We start from the raw sequence: 22,342 nt of genomic DNA, 5'->3' as shown, positions 1-22,342 counted from the left end.
AGCAAATCAAAAATCAGGCCTCAAGGCAAAGATTATTTACTGGAACATATTTAGGGTGCCACTGACAAAATTTTTCCTGCATTAATTAGCTCTCTAATTGTCCTGTCTGTGAATGCCATCAGTGCTAATGTGTGTCTGTTTGTTCTGGACAACTTTATTGACATTAAGTCTGTCACACTGTCCTCTAAACTACATTTCTATCAAACAGAATGGCACGTACACACGTCCTGTTAGGCATCCTGTAATGTTGACACAAGAACTGCCACGACACACTTCCAAGTGTCAAAGAAACTCCACCAGGTAAACAAAACAATATTAACTTGGCCTTTTCGAGGGCGGGTTTGCATACAAACCTTATGTACATGAACAATTCACTGCAGCCAAAGAGGTCAAATATTCTTACTCGTGGCATCTTGTGCCGTGGCTACTAGTGAGTGATTTATTATTTGATCACAGCTCCGCATCATTAATAATTTAAATTCTCTGCAAAGTAATATGAAGTTACATGCCAGATTCATGTCAGCCAGGGTGATATAATATATGTTTGGCCTAGTTTTATTATCTTTGCCAGCTAATAAGCTTTTCAAAGACAGCCAAAGGAAGAACAAACACTGTAAACCGATAGAACGGAAAGCGTTCAAGCAAAACCAGAGCGTCATTTATCTCTTTCACAGGTTTTCACACTTCACGTGTGCGTAAGCAATTTTAAGAACAGTGTTTTTCTAGATAAACGCTGAAGCGGTTAAATTAGGAAATTATACAACGGCTGTACACCTCAGATTACGCAACAGCACAGGATATTAAAGAGGTGCCACCCAGTGACAGTTTGTGGTTAATGAAGGTGTACCTTGCGTGCTGGAGGGTTTCGGTTGTAGAAGTGCTGCTTGTAAGAGTCCATCCAAACCTCCGCAGCACGGACAGTGTTCTGAAGGAAGTTGGATCGGGAGTACGGCGCTTTTTTGGGGAACACGTGACCCACGTGGGAGCACGGGTGAATTTCTAAAGACCCTCCGCACTGCCACACCTGCACAAAAAAAATATTTATTGACCAAAATGTTTAAAATGAAGCAAGACTCACACAATAAAACTCTATTTTCAAATCGCTGATCAAATTCTAAAAGAGATCAAAGTAAAAAATAAGAAATTATGGGTGTTTCATATTACATTTATTACATAATACATTATTAATAATTATTATAAAAAGTGGAATACAAACGGGTAGTTGACAAATAGGCTTATTTTGTAAAATAACATTTTTAAAGAAGAAATGCATATATATATGTAGTGTGAAGTCTGATCTTTGAGAAAATATAAAGGGTCCCTAACTTCATCCGTTTTTGTCTTTCTTTTTTTTTTTTAAATTTTAACTGAACTGTACCATAAATTTGTCCTATGGTGTGACAGAAAAAAAACTCTTAATAATATATAAATAGATGAGAGAGATTTATCTTCATTGTTAGACACTTATTTTCATATAGTGTTATTTATTTATTATGAAATTAGAATTAACATTATTTTTCCCCATCACTTGTTGGATAATTTTAAGACAAACTTTGTCATCCGTTGCTGAAAACTACTGAAGATTATACCATTTTAAAATGAGTGATATTTATATCTCCTCTATTGCAATACTCAACTCTGAGATAAAAACAAATCTGTGGTTCTTTTATGTGTGTCACACCACAGGACATTGTCTCACACTAATGGACAGAAATGGTAGTTATTAAAGTATTTCTATTTAATTTTGAACATACCAAATGAGAAAAAATGTTTAATTTTGATACAAACAATATCAACATCAAAATCATTTTCATCAAATTCAATCTCTTAGTCAATTCGTACATTTCTGAAGCTCTTCTAGCCCCCCCTGCTGAATGTGCAGCACAGCTAAATATGATTGATATTTATGATGCAGCTAAATATTATTGATACATGATAGAAACTATATTCATTAAGACGTGAATTCATCTTTTTTTTTAATTTTTTTTTTAAGTTGTCCTCTGGTGTGACATCTTTCTCCTATGATGTGACAGTACAGGTGTCACACCAGATGACATTTTCTGTCACACCAAAGGACATTTCAGCCTTGTGTGTCCATTAATGACCTTGCTATTCTGAGCAAACCTGACATTAGCAGTTAACAAGACATATTTGCATAATTTTCCATGATTATGTAGTATAACATAGTTTTTAATTAAAAATATCATTTTGAGGTGTCACACCAAAGGACAACAAAACAACACTTTTGTAGCGGTTCCAAAAAAGTTAAATATTTGAACTATTCTGAGACAAAAATGTTATCATGTTTGCATGTCATGGGCTTGACAGGGGGCTTCAGTAACATGATCATTAACGGGGTCCTTCAACTAATTTTCTCTGGAATTGGCTGACCTAAAATCAGAATATGGTGTCACACCATAGGACATGGTTTTCATGAAGTTCCTACGCTTTCAGAAATACATGGATGAAAAAATAATTGGCATTTACTAAAATAGACACTTGCACAATTATGCCAGAGGTATTTATTAACATTTTTATGATTTTCTTTTTAATTTATAAAAGTTGTAATTTATTGAACCATGCTTGAGACAGTCACACCATAGGACAATTTTGGGACATGGCTTAAATTTTTTTTTTTTAAATAAGTGAATAACACTGCAACAGGTCCATGCAAGACAAAAAAAATGTTTAACCATTTACTGCGTTTTAAATAATGACAATATTAATTATATTCATTTTTATCTTGTGGGACAGTGAAAATGTCATGTCATGTCAACAACCCATACACTTCTGTACCACTACTGTCACAACAATAAATAAATATTTAAAAAATAAATTATTAATAAATAAAAATAGGCCTAATGCACATTTATTAATTAAATTAATTATTATAATGACTTTAAATAAAAAATACAACAATAAATATTATTTTCTGGCCATTCAGGATGCAAATGCTTTTTTGGGAAAATCAACCTACAGCATGGCTGACTTATATTTCCCCATATTAAAACAGAATACAAAAGTGTTTTAACTTTGAAAAAGTTACTTTAAAATTGCAGCTAATAACCCCACAGCATTGTTCTAGAGCATCATCGTTTATTTAATGAGATGTGACTCATCTTGCATAATTTTTTTGCACACAAACCCAACATTTTCAGTGTACAGAGTAAGATTGTCTGATTTTATTGAAATGTACTGTCAGTCTGAAATTAAACGTGGCATGACAACGGTGCTTTGGATCCATTGAGACGCTAACTAAATTCCTTTTTTATCCGTTTCCCAGCTTTATTTCCCGCATGCTTTTGTATACCAATTCACAGCACATCAATTATACATGAACGTCACGCAGCCCTGGAAGATACAGCATTGTATTCCGTTTCCATATGCATAAAATATTACTCCATGGTATACACTATCAATCTTCATTTCTAGGTATAGGCTAAAAAAAAGGAAATCCAATATGAGAGATGTGTCTAATTATAAACAGTGGCTCTCAGTCTCCAAGAGCCCGTCGACACGCTCCGATGGGAAGCCTATGCAAATTACCAGTACAAAAGGTAATGTGAATACAGAACACAGGCCTCTTACCCGGAAAGAAAGTTCCAGATTCTCTCCTCCCCAGACCTCCATGCCCATGTCATAAGTGCCCAGATACTCAAAGTAGGCCTTGCTGACGGCAAATAGGCCCCCTGCCATTGTGGGAGACCTGTGAAATGAAAAGCAGCAGAGCATTGGCAATTCATCAGAGATATTCCCTAACACCAATTTTCTAGCAGGAAAGTGCTTCTTAGTTTCCACCAAGCGCCTCTGGGTCTGCCCTCGGACGAGCCTGGAGAGAAATCTAGCGCAGAACTGGACAGTATTTGAAAGTACCCCTGGGTCTGAGCATTGAAATATAATCTATTCACTGCACTGCATCTGAATTTAATCAACACAATATCACTGCAATCGTATTGCAGTCCATTTCCTTATGAAAAGAACTTTCTGAAAGTTTTTACTAGAACAAAGAGAGACCCAAATGCATAAAAGGGGTAGTTAACTCATGTCATTCCAAACCCTTATGAATTTAATTTAGGAATGCTCCAAAATTTAAAATTTAAGTTGACAATTTTATGATTAAAGGGAAAGTTCACCCAAAAATGAAAATTCTGTCATTAATTACTCACCCTCATGTCGTTCCAAATCTGTTTGGAACACAAATTAAGATATTTCTGATGAAATCCAAGAGCTTTCTGACCCCGCATAGCTAAAAAAAAAATGACACGTTAAAGGCCCAGAAAGGTAGTAAGGACATTGTTAAAATAGTCCATGTGACATCAGTGGTTCAACTGTAATTTTGTGAAGCTACGAGAAAATCTTTTTGTGTGCAAAGAAAACAAAAATAACGACTCAACAATTTCTTCTCTTCCATGTCAGTCTTCGCTGCACGTTTAAGAGAGTATAACTAAGCACGTGTGTGTGCTAAAGTCTTTATCTTTGTTTTCATAAGGCTGAATCACTGATGTCACATGGACTATTTTAATGCTGTCCTTGCTACCTTTCTGGGCCTTGAACGTGTCAGTTACGTCACTGTCTATGCAGGGTCAGAAAGTTCTTGGATTTCATCAAAAAAATCTTAATTTGAGTTATTAATGACAGAATTTAAATTTTTGGGTGAACTATCCCTTTAAGTTATGGATGACAACTGATAAATGACCAGTATTAAATTATGATTTTGTCTTTAAAAAAAATAATATAAAATTTAGACATTACAACATTAGAACAGTACACACAGTAGTACAGTAAGAACAATTAATTTCAAGATTTGCTAAATATTACATTTAACAGTGTTATTAAATAAATAGTATATTAAATATGAACTTTTAGGTGAACATTAGCTGCAGTGTTCATTTCATTGACAAATAATTTGTGTCATAATTTTCATCAACGACATTTTTTCATTGACGAAAACAAAAACTCATTTTGAATGACAAAAACTATGACGAAAATCTATTGACGCTTATGCCAACGAACAAAAACGAGAAGAAAATGATATGCTATGATACATTTGAACTGTATCATAGCCTGCTGATCTATTTTGCGGGACATAAGCTGGCATACATTTGCTGCTCTCATAAAACGTTCAAAAACGTCAATATCTCAGAGTAAGAGAAGAGCAGACATATGGATACATTTGACGACGCAAAATAGAACTCAATTTGGTACGGTTTCCTGAGCACAGACACCACAGCAGCGCCTCTCTCACAGCGCATGAGTACTCTTTAACGTCACATGTACGGAGAAATACACACAAAGTTACGTTGAATTGTCTGTTTTGTCTTATGTGGACGTAAACAGTTGGGAGAACATCAGACATGTGTCAGTACATTGCATCCATGTATCCGGTTTTAAACAAAAAAAGTTTACATATAATGTACTCTCCCCCTTGTCATCCAAGATGTTCATGTCTTTCTTTCTTCAGTCGTAAAGAAATTATGTTTTTAGAAAAACATTTCAGGATTTTTCTCCATATTATAGACTGGTATGGTGCCCCAAGTTTGAACTTCCAAAATGCAGTTTAAATGCGGCTTCAAACGATCCCAAATGTGGTTGTAAACAATTATCTAGTAAAATTATCATTTATTTTCTTTAAAGAAAATTACAACTTAAATACTTTTTAATCTCAAACTCTTGTCTTGCCTTGCTCTCCCTGAACTCTGTGTATTCTGGCTCAAGACGTATTTTCCAAACGTATTTTCTCCCTCAACTTCAAAAATCATTATAAAATCAGACAGACAGTACCGACAGTCTTTGCAAAGTGAACATGCAAAGAAGATCAAACACCCTTAACAAAAAAAGGTAAAACAGTATAGTTGAGGGAGAACACAAGATGGGAGTTTTTTGACAACCCTAACCGTCATGAACCGGAAAAAAAGTTCAGGCAGAGCAAGAGAAGGCGAGCGTTATACATTAAAAAGTATATAAATCTTATTATTTTAATAAAAATAATAAGATTTACTGGGATTGTTTACAACATTTGGGATCATTTGAAGCCGCATTTACACTGCATTTTGTAAGATCAAAATTGGGGCACCATATCAGTCCACTATATGGAGAAAAATCCTGAAATGCTTTTCTCAAAAAACATAATTTCTTTACAACTGAAGAAAGACATGAACAACTTGGATGACAAGGGGGTGAGTACATAATCTGTAAATTTTTGTTCTGGAAGTGGAGTTCTCCTTTTAAGGGACAGCAGTTTGTGATTAAGTCACTCACTGCTCTTCACTGAATCACTTCAGTAGCCTTAATAAAGATTAATCTAAATGTATTTATATAAATAAATATGTCTGCTTGAAAGAAAGAAGAATGTGGGAAACAAGTTGATATAAAGCAGGCATAATTAGCCTATATAACTATTGGTATTTAATTGAAAAGAGCATGTTCTTGTTTCTTTTTGAGAAGTGGTTTCATTTGATTTTTAATATAACGTCAAAAGTTGCATGTCACAGCAGTTAAATCTGTGTCTATCATGATAAAATTTTAATTTCAAACCTATACAATGAGTTTGGTCATTTCAGAGAAATCTTAACAGTCTGATTTCTCCTTTTGTGTTCCACTAAATAAACAACAGGATTTAAACAACATCAGAGATGGCAAAAGTGAACACCCTCTTCACTCAAGTAGAAGTGCAGACAGTCATGTTTAAAAAAACTCTGGTAAAAGCAGAAGTACTGACTACACTTTTTTTTACTTAAGTTAAATTAAAGAAGTATGGGCTCAAACATGTACTTAAGTAAAAAGTACCCATTACTACTACCCGTTTTGGTGTCACACTGGTAACTACCTGGTAACCTCACATCATACTGACACATTAATATAAATTAACTTCCTTTTAAAGTTAGTTAGCTAATGAATGTATCAAGGCTAAACAACCACCATGTAGAACAGGACCAGACTGGGACAAAATTTCAGCCCGGGAAATCTCACTCATCCAGGCAATCCTATACACCCACAACAAATTCTGAAACCATGGACAACCCTATTTTTTGTATGGCCATCATATTTAAATAAATGTTTAAAACCTTAGGCTGGGGCCGTGCAAAATAAGAAAAATGCTCTCTCTTGAACTTTAATTTTTGAGCCTGGTTAAAGAGAAGTTAAAGAGAAACGAACCTAATAGGGTCAATTCTGGATTTGCGTATCTTGCGATCGATTTCAGGAACGGCATGCCACTGGAATGTCAGTCTCCAGTCAAAGCCGCCCACCATCGGCTCATCCGTCTGCATGTAGAACTCAAATGTGTTCCAGTCAATAGTATCAATCACTGGACATATGATGGTGCTCTCATTCTCAGCAATTCTAAGGGAAAAAGACAGTTAAATTAAACATCACACTTTACAATTTTATTGCTGTGGATTATAGGAGTGTTTCTGTGTTACAATTGAATTTAATTGAAAAAAAGTGTCACACCTTTCCAGCAGTGGCTCGATCCAGCCAGGCACACACTCACAGTGGCAGTCAAGGAAGGTGAGCACGTGTCCTGTAGCATAGGTGGCGCCAATGAGCCGAGCCCGCACCAGACCTTCTCTTTTTTTGGTGCGAATGAGACGAACGCGGTCCAGGTTACTGATGTACTGAGCCAGCTGTGACTTCAGATAGGCTGTAATTCATGCAAAAGAAAATCAAAACCTTTTTATCAGAATCCAACAGATAATGGCAAGATCACAGGAAAACAACTGATTCACTAGCAGTGTTATTGGAGAAGGTAACTATGGAAATATAACAGGTTACAAATTACAAGTTACCCTGTTTTACCCTATGTAATAAGTAGTGTAACTATATCAATTACTTTACTAAAGCAATGTAACTGATTACATCTGATTACTTTGTGATTACTTCTCTAAATGTTTTCAACATTTCATTATTTTCAAACATTTAAAGCAGGCACCTTACAGTAATACTCAACACTGATTACTGTCAGACTTTCACAATCCTTCATCACTTGAATTAAAATTATAAAAATTTATTTTAAACCACAGCCACCACAAAATCAGAATTTAGCCCCTCTTATTACTTTGAGAGTGTTCTGAGGTTAAATACGGATTTAAAATTTTAACAAGAAATAGTAAATATTAATACAAGAAGTACTCGGATGTTCTCATGTAACCCACTTTGTAATTGTTAACATTTATATAAGTAACTAATTTAATTGCATTAATTTTTTTAATTCAATTACATAGCACCATTACATGTAACCAGCAAACACTGTTTATTAGAGACATCTAGAATGCGTTTTATTATTTCAACAAAATCCGATATGGAATAATATCTACACTGCCCTCTAAAAGTTTGGAAACACCCCTGGCAAAGTGTGGTATTGGACGATATCAGCATAAATCCTTATCATTTTTTGGTTCCTTGACATTATCATTGATGACCAGCAATAATAATTTTCATTTTGATTACATAGTAATGCCAATATATACATGTCAAAGTCAGACATGCCCCCCAGCTGAGATGCCTGCTTACTGGTTTAAACTTGGCCCAGGTTTTTAAAAGGTTTTTGGGTCAGCACACCTTAATAGCTTCAACAATTGATTGCCAATTAAGTTAAGAAGTTAAGAATACAATGAATTTAGGCCCAGATTATGCAGAGCTGTAACAGCTGCTAATGGTGGAATTTTGATGAATCGAAAATTTACGTTTTTTCTATGTATAAACTGTTTATGTAATAAAAAAATGTTTTCGTAGTTTGGGTTGTCCCTTATCAGTGCAAAATTATCACAAATTAAAAAGGATTCATGGCAATATTGTCCAAAACCCCACTTTTCTAGGGCATTTCCAAACTTTTGGAGGGCAGTGTATATCTAACTTACTATTCAGAGCTTTGTGGAGAAAGCATAAAATATGCAAACACGGGCAAACGTGTGAGCATTTTGCAATGCAAATACTGACAAGTTTGTATTTGGTTATATTTAAATAAAATAAATATTTACATAAAAAAAACAAACACTTACAAACACTTACAAACATGTCTACATGTAAAACTCTAAAAAAAAAATTCTTTAAACGTACTACATTTTTCTGGGTCCATCTTACAAAATTAGTCATTTAAATTTTTTATTCATCGTCTTAGAATTATAAGGTTCTATCTGACATTTTTGTCGAAATTGAGTTATTTACATTCTTATTTGGTAACAACTTATTTATATTATGTGATGTTTCTTTTGTAAGCTGTGTACACTTTTGGCCTTTTATTAGAAAACAAAAATGGTTCCATCTACAGAAGTCTATGAAACGCAAAAACTCAATATCTCAAAAGTGTTCAGAATACAGATAAAACCTTGTAATTCTAAGCCAGACGAATTGTTAAAATTGTTAATCTTTTCAAATTTAAATCAACATTATATAAAAGTAATATAGTTTTGTTATTTATTAATATTAAATCATCAGTGTAGCACCTAATAGACTCAATATCTTGCTTCCAAAAAAATATTTGGATGTGAAAGTGCTCCTGTTATGCCTTTTCAAATATGACCTTTCATGCAGTGTGTATTGTAGCTGTATCTGAACATAAACTGTCCACAAAGTTGTGAAGCCAACATGATAAATAAAGTTACTGTCTATCAACAGTCGGCTCTATTAACAGTCGGCTCACAATCGCCTGAACGAGTTGTCAGAAATTCAAATCTTTTTCTGTTACAGCTATACGTCACGAAGTAACATATTTGCACAATGTCCGTCCACGTTCTATGTTGTGAACAACCTGCCCAACCACAAACAGTAAAATTTTCATGTGGCTTACGTCATGTCGAGAAGACGCTGTATCCTACGCTGTAAGAGTAAATTTGTTTTATATTCACTACCAAAAGATGAATCTACAAAGATTGTATTTTCTAGCAATCATTCAAAATATGTAGTTGCGTATGTTATGTTGTGTAACAACCCTGCACATGTCTTGCTAACCGGCTAAATCACACTTCTGTTGTTCAGCTGTGGGCCCACTGTAGTCTAAAAATTTGTGATTGATACAGCTTGAATGTCTGTCTCATTAGTTGGAGTAATGATAAAGGATGGGCACAAAGTGGCTTTCACACCGAATGCAGAAAGCGCTGCGCTATGAAACCCATTCATTTCAATTGCTTGCGCCATGCAGGACAGCTTGTTTCTGCCTCGACCAAAGCGTACGCACAGCGGAGCACACCACTGGCATGCAAGGCGTATACACCACGCTCAAAGTTCAAATGAGTTGAACTTTTGGTTTTCCGCGTTTGGAAAATACACTATACAAAGTTTACAGCGCAGTGGTATGCCTGGTTCGTTTACCTAAGCAAATTACGAGCACTTTCCACGGTAGTCTGTGCTAACTTGTCAATCAGCCACTTCAGCCGTTTCATCGTCAAACTCCGGCTCGAATTGGTAAGGTAAAATCGATGCCATCTTTTCTGTGTATTGACAAGTCTCCAGGGCTTTCAGGCAGTTACGGCAATGGGCGTTTCGTTTTCCGACACGCGCTGTGCGCAGTAAACCAATCATAAAGGACTGTGCCATCCAACCAATCACAGCAGTGAGGACTCATGGAAAGGAGGAGTTTAGAGAAACTGATTCTTAAAACTGCTTCGCACGAGTCGTTTAGGAATCATTTAGAAATGAGGTAAAATTAAATCTATTTTTGGAGAAAACTAAAATGTTTTTTGACCTTGCATACACGTAAACCTGTTTTAGCAGACTCCTAAAACAATACTAGAAACCTTTCAAATGGCATAATAGGAGTTGTGTCAATGCTGACCAATCAGGATCCTCTTTAAATGAGTCTGGTGCACTCTAAACCCGGTTAAGTTGAATTTACTTAAAAAACTTAAGGAAACTGGTTGCCCTAAAATATTTAAGTAACGTTTACTGGAAAACTTGAAGTAATCATTACTTAAATATAAGAGTCATTTTAACAACCATTTTAAGTTGAATTTACTTAATGCTTTTAATTTATGTAATTACTCCATTCCTCTAATAGGTACTCACTGACTCCCAGAGTGCATTGCGACATGAATAAATTATGCAATTGCTTTGCTTTACTGTTGTTGTTTGTATTTGTCAATTTCATTTGCTGTCTTGTGTCAGTAGTACCACAACAAAAAACAAACAAACAAAAAGCTCATAAAATGGTTATTGATACAGTTAATAAAAATAAATAAAATTGAGTTGTTACCATTGTTGTGATTCACACGCTGAATGTTGAAGTCTGTGTGTGACTCACGCACTTTACCCCAAATATTAAAAGATTGTATCAACACAGATACAAGCTTCTTGTAGTGTTCATAAAAAATAGAAAAACAGTAAAATCGTAAAAGATCATTAATCAACATGAAAAGTATGCAACCTAATGATTTAATTAGAATATAGGTCATCTTCAAAAAGCAACCTATTTATTACTTTACTTTCTTTGAAATCAAAGAACTCTGATTTTATGTTGCATTGATGCAACAATAGAAAGAACACTATAGTAACATAAACAAAGTTCCAAGTGCCCAACCAAAAGTAACACTATTCACTATAATGGTGAGTATTAAAAAAAAAAAAAAAATGTGATGTTCTCTCTAATATTTCAGTTGTATTGAAAATTCAACATTCAAGATGACTTTGGGAAATGAGTGAATTCAAGTAGTGAAAGAAAGATGTGAGTGAAAAGTCTACTAAAAATTGCCCCATCTCAAAAACTTTTTCTTCTTCTTCTGTTGTTATGTTGCACATTAGCAACATATTAGTGCACTGCTGCCTCTCACTGGTTTATTAATGTCATTGGTTTCTTTGTGGATACTTGGATATTTTAAGTAAACATCACTCAAAGCAAGTAAGTAAATTGTTTTATTTGCCTTGAAAGTAGCTGTAACTTAATAAAACCTAGTAAGTATAGTAACTAAGTAAAGATAACTAATTGTAACTAAGTAAGGTAAACTATTGGGTTTTACAGTGTGGTTTTATACATTTACGAACACGAAAACTGCTAGAAAGTGTCCTCTCACCTCTGTCGCTGAAGTCATCCACAAGTATGACTTCCTTCAGTAGGACGGCTGGTGTCGTCTCCAGCACACTATGGATGGTTCTGAGTAAAGTGGACCACGCCTCATTGTAAAATGCTATTACCACCGATGTTGTAGGCAGATGACGGATGTTGTACTTCTTAGCTTTGCATCTGGCATTGAAAACAAGGGAAAGACCTAAGCAGATGGTTAAGCAAATGGCATGTATTCAAAACATGTGGTTTAAACAAGAGTTTCTTGACAGTTGCACACTACAAGGCCAATTCACACCACACAGGCAAACACCAACAAACATGTTGGTTGGGATTTGTTTTCATTTGACTCATCGTGTACAATTAGTATTTGTTAATGTTTGTTGGAATAGTCTGAACATGGCAGTTATTTTAATAAAAATCCAAATCCAATGGCCAACTTGTTTGTTGATGTTTTGTCTGTGTGGTGTGAATTAGGTTTTACATGACAATGTGCAAATGTGAACATCTAAAACATAGAGAAACCCGAAAATGTGAACCTGACACCATATGCTCAACCTACAGTATTCTAAATGACTGCTTATAATGTTTCACATGACAATTCTTAATCATTATGGTGTGAAGAAAGAATCTGACTCAAAAATACACATGCAATGGAGCCTATTGATAAAAGTCACATTCAATTTATAAAACAAAACAGCTGTGTCCTCTTTTCTTTGGCCTTTATTCCTCAAATCCAAAACTTGTAAGGGACCATTTCTGGTTCATAGACAGATTCTCTGTAAACAAAAATTGTTTGAGTTGTAAAAGAGGTGGGAGATGAACAGACATGTCAGTGACGTCTTTACAGCATTCTGAGAAACAGCTTTAGACCCTCTAAGGATTTGAAATTGCAGGTAATTATCATTTAATGTACACTACCATTCAAAATTGAAAGACACTGATACTTTTATTCAGCAAGGACGCATATAATTGATCAAATATGACAATAAAATTGCTTATGATGTTACTTAATATTACTATTTCAACTAAACACTGTTCTTTTGATCTTCATATTAAACAACAAATTTTGAAAAAAGGTTTCGCATTTTCCACGAAAATGTTGGAAAAACTTCTTTAGCACCAAGTCAACATATTAGAATCTTTTCTGAAGGATCACATGACACTGAAGACTGGAGTGATTGCTGCTAAAATTCAGTTTACAATAACAAATTATTCTTCAAATAAACGTTAAAATATACTATAAAATATTTTAAGACAGAAAGTTACTTTAAATGACAATATTTCACAAAATTACTGGTTTTACCCCTTTTTTTTAATCAAATAAATGCAAATAAATTAAATATGGAAGCCTGTTTCTGCCACTGAATATAAAATGAAAAAAGGAAATTGTGACTTTTTTTTTTAAACTCACACTTCAGAATATAGCTGTAATTGAGAAATAAAGTTGCAATTCTGAGGAAAAAAATCTGAATTGTGAGACATAAACTTGCAACTGCAAGTTATGTAGTCCAACTTTGAAGGAAAAAAAGACTGATATGTCCTCAGAATTGCAAGTTTATATCTCACAATTCTAGCTTAACTCGCAATTCTGAGAAAAAAAAAGTCAATTGCAAGATATAGCTCGCAATTATGAGAAAAAGTCTTAATTGTGAGATATAAACTCACAATATTGAGAAAATTCACAACTGCAAGACATAAACTCGCAATTCTGAGAAAAAAGTCCAATTTAAGAAAAAAGTCACAACTGCGACATAAACTTTATTCTAAGAAAAAAGTCAAAATTGCACGATATAAACTCTGAGAAAATTCTGAGAAAAGGTTGCAACTGCAATTCTGAGGAAAAAAGTCACAATAGCGATATTAACTTGCAATTCTGAGAAAAAAAAAAGTCAAAATTGTGTAATATAAACTCAATTCAGAAAAAAAAAGTCACAATTGCGAGATATAAACTTGCAATTCTGAGACAAAAGTCAAAATTGTGCGATATAAACTCACAATTCAGAGGAAAAAAATTTGAGAAAAAAAAAAAAAAAAAAAAAAAGAGTCACAACTGTGAGATATAAACTTAATTCTGAGAAAAAAAGAGTCACAATTGGGAGTTTATATCTCGCAATTCTGACTATATATATCTTGCAACTGCAAGTTTATATTACAATTCAGAGAAAAAAGTCAGAATTGCAAGATGTAAAAAAGTCAGAATTGTAAATTAAAAAAGTAACAATTACCATTTTTTATTTTTTATTCAGTGGCAGAAACAGGCTTCCGTACTTAAGAGCAAAACAAACTTATGATTTATACTATAATAAAGCTATTTTACCAACATACAACCAATTATAAAAAAAAAAAAAGGTACAGAAATTATTTAAAAAAATAATTTTAATGAAAATTTAACAAAATATTCTGCTACCAAAAAGAAGACCCAGTGACTCACATAAATCATTAAATCATTAATAAAATATTTAAACAAATATATTCACTAAAATGAATCGGACCACTCAGCATGTTCTATTATTGATTCGCTCAGTTTTAAGGCTGTCTCTGCAATGCATTTTGACAAAACAACAACAACGTACCATTTAGTCTCGCTACACCGCTAAATTTTGGACAAAGCAGCTTGATTTACTAGAAAAGCTACACTTGTTTAAAAACCGCTGAACTACACTGATTTTACTGAAAAATACAGTTATGTTGGTAGCGTTGTTACTTTTCATTTACGGGAGACAGGACAAAGATGCAGTGTTGAAAAACAGATTTAACAGGAATCCTGAATAAAGTGAGTCATTATGTTCTTGAGAAGGTTCTTGAACTCTCTTTAAACTCACCACAAATATTTAGAGACTCTACATTCACTGACAACAACTACATATGAGCAAATGTTCAATAATTATCCCTACAAAAAAATCCTCAGCATAACATTTCTGGCAGTAATGCTTAAGTCTTTGACAAGAACTAACTTGCCTGAAAGTTATTTCAGAAAGCAAGCAAAAGAACTTCACATCAACAGATAAAAATCCCTGCTGATGCCAAGAAATGTGCTACTGCCATGTGTGATCTCCAGAAGAGCCTGTGATGTGGCAACCGGAGCGCAGTTGAAAAACTGCGGGGGGAAAAAACGCATCCAATTTGTCTCACTTCTTGTCTTCCAAGGGGACACTTTCTCTTTTCAGAGCAGCAGCTTGAACCCTACTCGTTATTGTGTGACAAGAGCCATGAAACAATTATTCTCATACAAAAGCGCCGCTGTTCGGAGAAACTCTCCCAGCTCTGTTTTCTATTGTTGTTGCTTTTTTAATCATGTTGTCTGGCTGCAGGCAATGAGTTCATTTCAGACAACATTCGTAAACAGGTGAGGTGGACTGAAATGTAGAAAGCACCTGAGGGAAACACTATTCAGAGCATCGTTTCAATTCTTCACAAAGTGAAACCTTTCCTATTTATTTTTCATGCTTATTTGTAATCATTTACATTTATTTGCTTCTATAAACATCATTGCAATAATAAGAACAGAGGATTTGCTCAAGTAAATGTGAGTTATTGTTCTTGGTTCCTAAGGCTTTGCTATACAGACACATGTTGCTGTGCGGTTGCTAGGGTATTCTGGGTGGTTGCTATGGCATTGCAAGATGGTTGCTATACAGTTATTAAGGTGTTCTGAATGTTGTTATACAGCTATTTTTGCTAGGGGGCTCTGGATGGTTGCTAAAGCAATGCTACAGTAGGTGGTCGTCAGGGTTTTTCTATAGCGTTACTAAGGTGTATGTTGCCATGCGGTTGCTAGGGTGTTCAGGATAGTTGCTATGGCTTTGTTTGGTGGTTGTCAGGGCCTTTCTATATCATTACTAATGTGTATGTTGCTGTGTGATTGCTAGGGTTTTCAGGATAGTTGCTACGACTTTGTTTGGTGGTTGTCAGAGCTTTTCTATCCAGTCACGAGGGTGCATGATGGTGTGCAGTTGCTAGGGTGTTCAGGATGGTTGCTAAGGTGTTGCTAGTTTGGTTGTCAGGGCTTTTCTATAATGTTACTAAGGTGCATGTTGCTATGCGGTTGCTAGGGTGTTTAGGAAGGCTGCTAAGGTGTTGCTAGGTGGTTGTCAGGGCTTTTCTATAGCGTTACTGAGGTGCATTTTGCTATGCGGTTGCTAGGGTGTTCAAGATGGTTGCTAAGGTGTTGCTATTTGGTTGTCAGGGCTTTTCTATAGCGTTATTAAGGTGCATGTTGCTATGCGGTTGCTAGGGTGTTCAGGATGGTTGCTAAGGTGTTGCTAGGTGGTTGTCAGGGCTTTTCTATAGCGTTACCATGTTGCTGTGTGGTTGCTAGAGCATTCAGGATTGTTGCTATGGCTTTGTTAGCTGGTTGTCAGGGCTTTTCTATACAGTCACTAGGATGCAGGTTGTTGTGCAGTTGCTAGGGTGTTCAGAATGGTTGCTAAGGTGTTGTTATTTGGTTGTCAGGTTTTTTTTTATAGCGTTACTAAGGTGCATGTTGCTGTGTGGTTGCTAGGGCGTTCAGGATAGTTGCAACGGTTTTGTTAGGTGGTTGCCAGGGCTTTTCTATACAGTCAATAAGATGCAAGTTGCTGTGTGGTTGCTAGGGTGTTCAGGATAGTTGCTACGGCTTTGTTAGGTGGTTCCCAGGGCTTTTCTATACAGTCACTAAAATGCATGTTGTTGTGCGCTTGCTAGGGTGTTCAGGATGGTTGTACTTTTCTTTACAGTTACTATGTCATTCAGAATGTTTTTAGCATATTGCTATGCAGTTTCTGGGATGTTCTGGATGGTTGCTAAGGCAAAGTGGTTTCCAGGAATGCAGTACAGTTACAGTGTCTAAGGTCTTCTAGGTGGTCCCTATGGCATTGCTAGGTGGTTACCATGGTTTTAATATACAGTTACAATGAAGCATGTTGCTGTGTGGTTGTTAGGATGTTCTGGATTGTACTAAATCACTGCTAGGTGGTTCATGTTCTGGACCATCCCTGCTAGGTGATTGCCAGGGCTTTAAAATATAGTTACTACAATGTTTTTAGTATGTTACTATGTGGTTAAGGCGTTGCTAGATGGCAGGGTGTGTAATGAGCTCATCAGTGTGAGGTAAGGTGTGACATACTCATGCATCCTGTTGTCTTGAATATGCCGATGGAGGGATATCTTGTCACTGATGAAGATGTTGATGGCATAGCGCTCAATGCTGGCCTCCTCCTCTTTCTTCTCCTCAGGGCTGAGGGTCAATCGAGTGGCTCGGCCATATTCTCCAGGAGCGCTGGAGTCTGGCGGTTGCTTCTCGTAAACGGGCCGCAGGAGGCTTTCGGAGTCCTCCTCCACCTCCTTAATGAACGGAAGGTCATGGATCAGGATGTCCTGTCGACCATCTTTATCAGGAAGAGACGAGGGGGACGAACGCACTATAAGAAGGTAGAAGAGCCACAGCAGAGAAAAGAGGAAGCAGACCTTGGCAAGGAGAGCCACCTTCTTCGACCAGCGGATCTTCATGACCTGGCAGCCAGCACCAATAACAGATGAGAGAAGAAAGAGAAGTGCAGATTAGTGACAAACTGACACACAGGCCAGACTGATCTACAGACAGCATTGTCAATAAAAAAAAAAAAAATCCCTTGTCATCCAATATGTTCTTGTCTTTCTTTCTTCAGTCGTAAAGAATTGTAAAGAATTTGAGGAAAACATTACTGGATATCTCTCCATATAGCGGACTTCTATGGTGGCCGTGAGTTTGAACTTCAAAGGGCTCTAAACACAGAGAAAGAAGGGTCTTAACTAGCTAAATGATCGGTTATTTTTTTTTTTAAAATTGACAATTTATATACTTTTTAAACTCAAATGCTTGTCTTGTCTAGCTCTGCGTGAACTCTGTGCATTCCGGGTCAATACAGTTAAGGTATGTTGAAAAACTCCCATCTCATTTTCTCCTCCAACAAAGCATTTGAGGTTAAAAAGTATATAAATTGTAATTTCTTTTAGAAAATGGCAGATCGTTTCACTAGATAAGACCCTTCTTCTTCGGCTGGGATCGTTTAGAGCCATTTGAAGCTGCATTTAAATTGGTCACCACAGAAGTCCACTATATGGAGAGAAATCTTGAAAAGTTTTACTCAAAAAACATGTCTTTACGACTGAAGAAATAAAGACATTAACATCTTAGATGACAAGGGGTTGAGTAAATTATCAGTACATTTTTGTTCTGGAAGTGAACCTCTCCTTTAACTAAATAATACCACCAGTTCAGATTATGCAATGGGCCAATTCCTTGCAGAACTTCCTGGGTCACTAAAGCTTATTTATTGGCTTTATTAAAGTGATAGTTCAACCAAAAATGAAAATTCTGTCATTAATTACTCATCGTTATGTGGTTCCAAACCTGTAAGACCTTCGTTCATCTTCAGAACAAAAATTAAGATATTTTTATGAAACCCAAGAGCTTTCTGCCCCTGCATAGACAGCAACACAACTACCACATTCAAGGTCCAGAAAGGCAGTTTTGCAGTTTTTCTCACAAAAATCACTCCAGAAAACGTAGTTCACACATTATATTTACATAGTTTTTCAATTCATTGACTCACTGGATCTCTAACCTGTAATATGCTAAGGTGAACAAATGTCAACAAATGTTTCTGTGTAAACTATCACTTTAAAGGAGAAGTCCACTTCCAAAACATATAATGTACTCACCCCCCTTGTCATCCAAGATGTTCATGTCTTTCTTTTTCAGTTGTAAAGAAATTGTTTTTTGAGGAAAACATTTCAGCATTTTTCTTCATATAATGGACTGATATGGTGCCCCGATTTTGAACTTCCAAAATGTGGCTTCAAATGATCCCAAATGCAGTTGTAGATCCCAGCCAAGGAAGAAGGGTCTTATCTAGCGAAACGATTGGTTATTTTCATCTTGCCTTGCTCTCATTGAACTCTGTGTATTTTGGCTCAAGACAGTTAGGGTATGTGGAAAAACTCCAATCGTATTTTCTCCCTCAACTTCAAAAATCATTTCAAAATCATCCTACATCGCTGCAGAAGTACTGACCCAGTCTTTGCAAAGTAAACATGCAAAGAAGATCAAACACCCTTAACAAAAAAGGTAAAAAGGCGAAACAGGATGATTTTGAAATTGAGGGAGAACATGAGATGCTAGTTTTTCAGCATACTCTAACTGTAATGAACCGGAACAAAAACAGTTTAGGCAGAGTGAGACAAGACGAGTGTTTGACATTAAAAAGTATTCAAATTGTATTATTTTTACGAAAATAACTAATCGTTACACTAGATAAGACCCTTCTTTCTCGGCTGGGATCATTTACAACCACATTTGCGATCGTTTGAAGCTGCAATTAAACTGTTTTTTGGAAGTTCAAACTCGGGGCACCATACCAGTCCATTATATGAAGAAAAATGCTGAAATGCTTTCCTCAAAAAACATATTTTCTTTACGATTGAAGAAAGAAAGACATTAACATCTTGGATGACAATGGCATGAAAGTGGACTTCTCCTTTTAAAGAAGTAAATTCTTGAAAGACAGCATAATCCGTTATTAGTATTTCACAAGGAAAAAAAAGTGTTTCTGTTCCAAATAGTATTTGGAAATGATTTCGCTCTCGCTCTTCTGCCAAATTAATTATGTAGTTTACCTTTCTGTATCTCAGGCGCAGATTTCCTTTTTTCTTTTAAAGAAATGACTTTTATTCAGCAAGGACGCATTAAATCAGAGGTCACCAAACTTGATCCTGGAGGGCCGGCGTCCTGCAAAGTTTAGCTCCAACTTGCCTCAACACACCTGCCTGGAAATTTCTAGTATGCCCAGTAAGACCTTGATTAGCTGGTTCAGGTGTGTTTAATTAGGGTTGGATCTAAACTCTGCAGGAGTCTTGTGGCTCCTGCATTAAATTTATCAAGTGAGATTAAAATGTATAACAATTTCCAGAAAAGCATTAAGCAGCGTTTTCAACATTGATCATAATAGGAAATATTTCTTGACCAACAAATCATCATGTGACACTGAAGACTGGAGTAATGATGCTGAAAATGTAAGTTGCTTTATTTAATGCAACTTATAGTGAACAAATGAATTTGTCTTTACAGTTAGGTTAGGCTTTATTTCTAAGATTTTCAAACATTAATCTTCCTAGCACACCCAAGACTGAAATGATCTACAAAGCAGTCGAAATGGATACAGTATATCAAGTCAAGACACCTTTATTTATATAGCGCTTTATACAATATAGATGTGTCAAAGCAGCTTTACAGTGTTAAACAGGAAAATAGTGTTGATAAATGCAGGAGGACCACTGTAAACAGTCCGTTTGTTGATTCAGTGGTGTCAACACCCAGCTCAGTTCAGTTCACTTAATACAGTATATAATGCAGTACTGGATATTATTCAGTAAACGCCTAATAACAATCACAAACACAACTCCAAAATGAGAAAAGTGATGAGTGAAGCAGCAATGATTTCATACTCATTAAAACGAACAGCAACAACAAAAATATTGGCAGAATTATTCAGATGCGCCCTTTCTATTTTTTATTTGCTGAAGTCTCATGCTTACGGCCACCTCCAATCACTGAAGCTGCATTTGAGGGGTTGAATACAGACAATCCATCATCAGCTGAGGGTAACGGAGTAATCACATAATTGAGCTGCATTAATATTTCAGCAGGCAGGGATTTAGCTGAACAGTGGTCGTGACAGACAGACAGTCTGAGACAGTAATCCCATTCCTCAATCACAACACCTCAACCTTTTAACCCCATTGAATGATGAATGTCGCTTACGCACACATATACATGCAACAAAACCGTACACTAAATAATCTAATTGGACCATCAATGCACTTCAAATATTTGCAAGTCTGTGGTTAATATGTCTGGCAGTATGACAGTGGATGACTGAACTGTACAGAACACGGGCAAGAACATTGAGAGCAAGCAAAAAGAGGAGAAGAGATCTATGAAAACAAACTCAGAACATTCTGAGATCCAAACAGATGCTATTAATATATCTACTGGCTTGTTTTAAAATGCTTTCACTGCTCTTTAAAAATAGTAACGCACGTATAGGTTTAACAGTTCACCTTATGTTGAAACCATATGCCTTGTATGAAATACCTACTCAGAAAAAAAGTTCCAAACCTTTGTCAGAAATATAACAATTTAACTGTTGATTATTCAGTCTATTAATTCTATGCATCATTATAAGTGAAATTATATATAAAACTATTTTTCTGTATTTTTGACTCTTACAAACACTAAAGTGGCCTCAAAAAGTATTTCAACGCACACAGAAGTGTACTTATTTTAAATAAGATTAATTTTTTATTTAGAATTACACTACCAGTCAAAAGTTTTTGAATAGTAAGATTTTTAATGTTTTAAAGAAGTCTCCTCTGCTTACCAAGCCTGCATTACACAACAGAAAAATTGTACAGTATTTTTACTATTTGAAATAACTGATTTCTATTTGAATATATTTTAAAATGCAGTTTATTCCTGTGATCAAACTACATTTTCAGCATCATTACTCCAGTCTTCAGTGTCACATGATCCTTCAGAAAATATTCTAATTTGTTGATTTGCTGTTCAAGAAACATTTATTATTATTTTTATTATTTTTATTATTTTTATTATTGTTATTATTACTATTATTACTATTATTACTATTATTATTATTATTATTATTATTAACATCATCATTTTTTAGGATTCTTTGATGAATAGAAAGATCCAAAGATTAAGAGGGAATAGAAAGTAATACATTTATTTTGCAAAGATGCTTTAAATTGATCAGAAGTTATGATAAAGACATGTATAATGTTAGAACAAATGCTGTTCTTTTGAACTTTCTATTCATCAAAAACCTGAAAAAAATATATACTCAGCTTTTTTAAAATAATAATAATAATAATAATAATAATAATAATAATTATTATTATTATTATTATTACTATTATATTAAAAAAGCTTTTTGATGCATATTATTATTATTATTATTATTATTATTAAATGTTTTTGCAGCAAATCAGAATATTAGAATGATTTCTATTATGTATTCACGTGACTGGAGTAATGACGCTAAAAGTTCAGCTTTGAAATCACAGGAATAAATTACATTTTAAAAAATATTCAAATAGAAAAGTTAATTTAAATATAAAAAATACGTCTACATTTTACTGTTTTTGCTGTACTTTGGTTTAAATAAATACAGGCTTGGTGACCAGAAGAGACTTCTTTAAAAAAACATAAAAAAATCTTATTGTTCAAAACTTTTGACTGGTAGTGTATTAATGTTTATATATTAAAGACTGCTTCCTCAATTTATTTTTTCATCATTTCAAAACTATGAA

The 22,342-nt window shown here is 34.9% G+C and overlaps 1 protein-coding gene across 1 annotated transcript in view; it reads right to left on the bottom strand.

Annotated features, from left to right (window-relative positions):
- poc1bl (POC1 centriolar protein homolog B (Chlamydomonas), like) overlaps positions 1-22,342 on the bottom strand; it is a 33,712-nt gene that overhangs the window by 7,410 nt on the left and 3,960 nt on the right. Inside the window, exons 2-7 of the mRNA XM_051137184.1 lie at positions 17,100-17,485; positions 12,003-12,172; positions 7,453-7,642; positions 7,156-7,341; positions 3,589-3,706; positions 848-1,024 (exon numbers count right to left, since the gene is read on the bottom strand). Of these exons, the coding sequence (XP_050993141.1) occupies positions 848-1,024; positions 3,589-3,706; positions 7,156-7,341; positions 7,453-7,642; positions 12,003-12,172; positions 17,100-17,482 (1,224 nt within the window). The 5' untranslated portion in view covers positions 17,483-17,485. The remainder of the gene's footprint in view (positions 1-847; positions 1,025-3,588; positions 3,707-7,155; positions 7,342-7,452; positions 7,643-12,002; positions 12,173-17,099; positions 17,486-22,342) is intronic.

This window comes from Labeo rohita, chromosome 19 (genome assembly GCF_022985175.1).
Source record: "Labeo rohita strain BAU-BD-2019 chromosome 19, IGBB_LRoh.1.0, whole genome shotgun sequence".
NCBI classification, from domain to species: Eukaryota; Metazoa; Chordata; class Actinopteri; order Cypriniformes; family Cyprinidae; genus Labeo; species Labeo rohita.
This window is presented reverse-complemented; position numbering and strand designations above follow the sequence as displayed.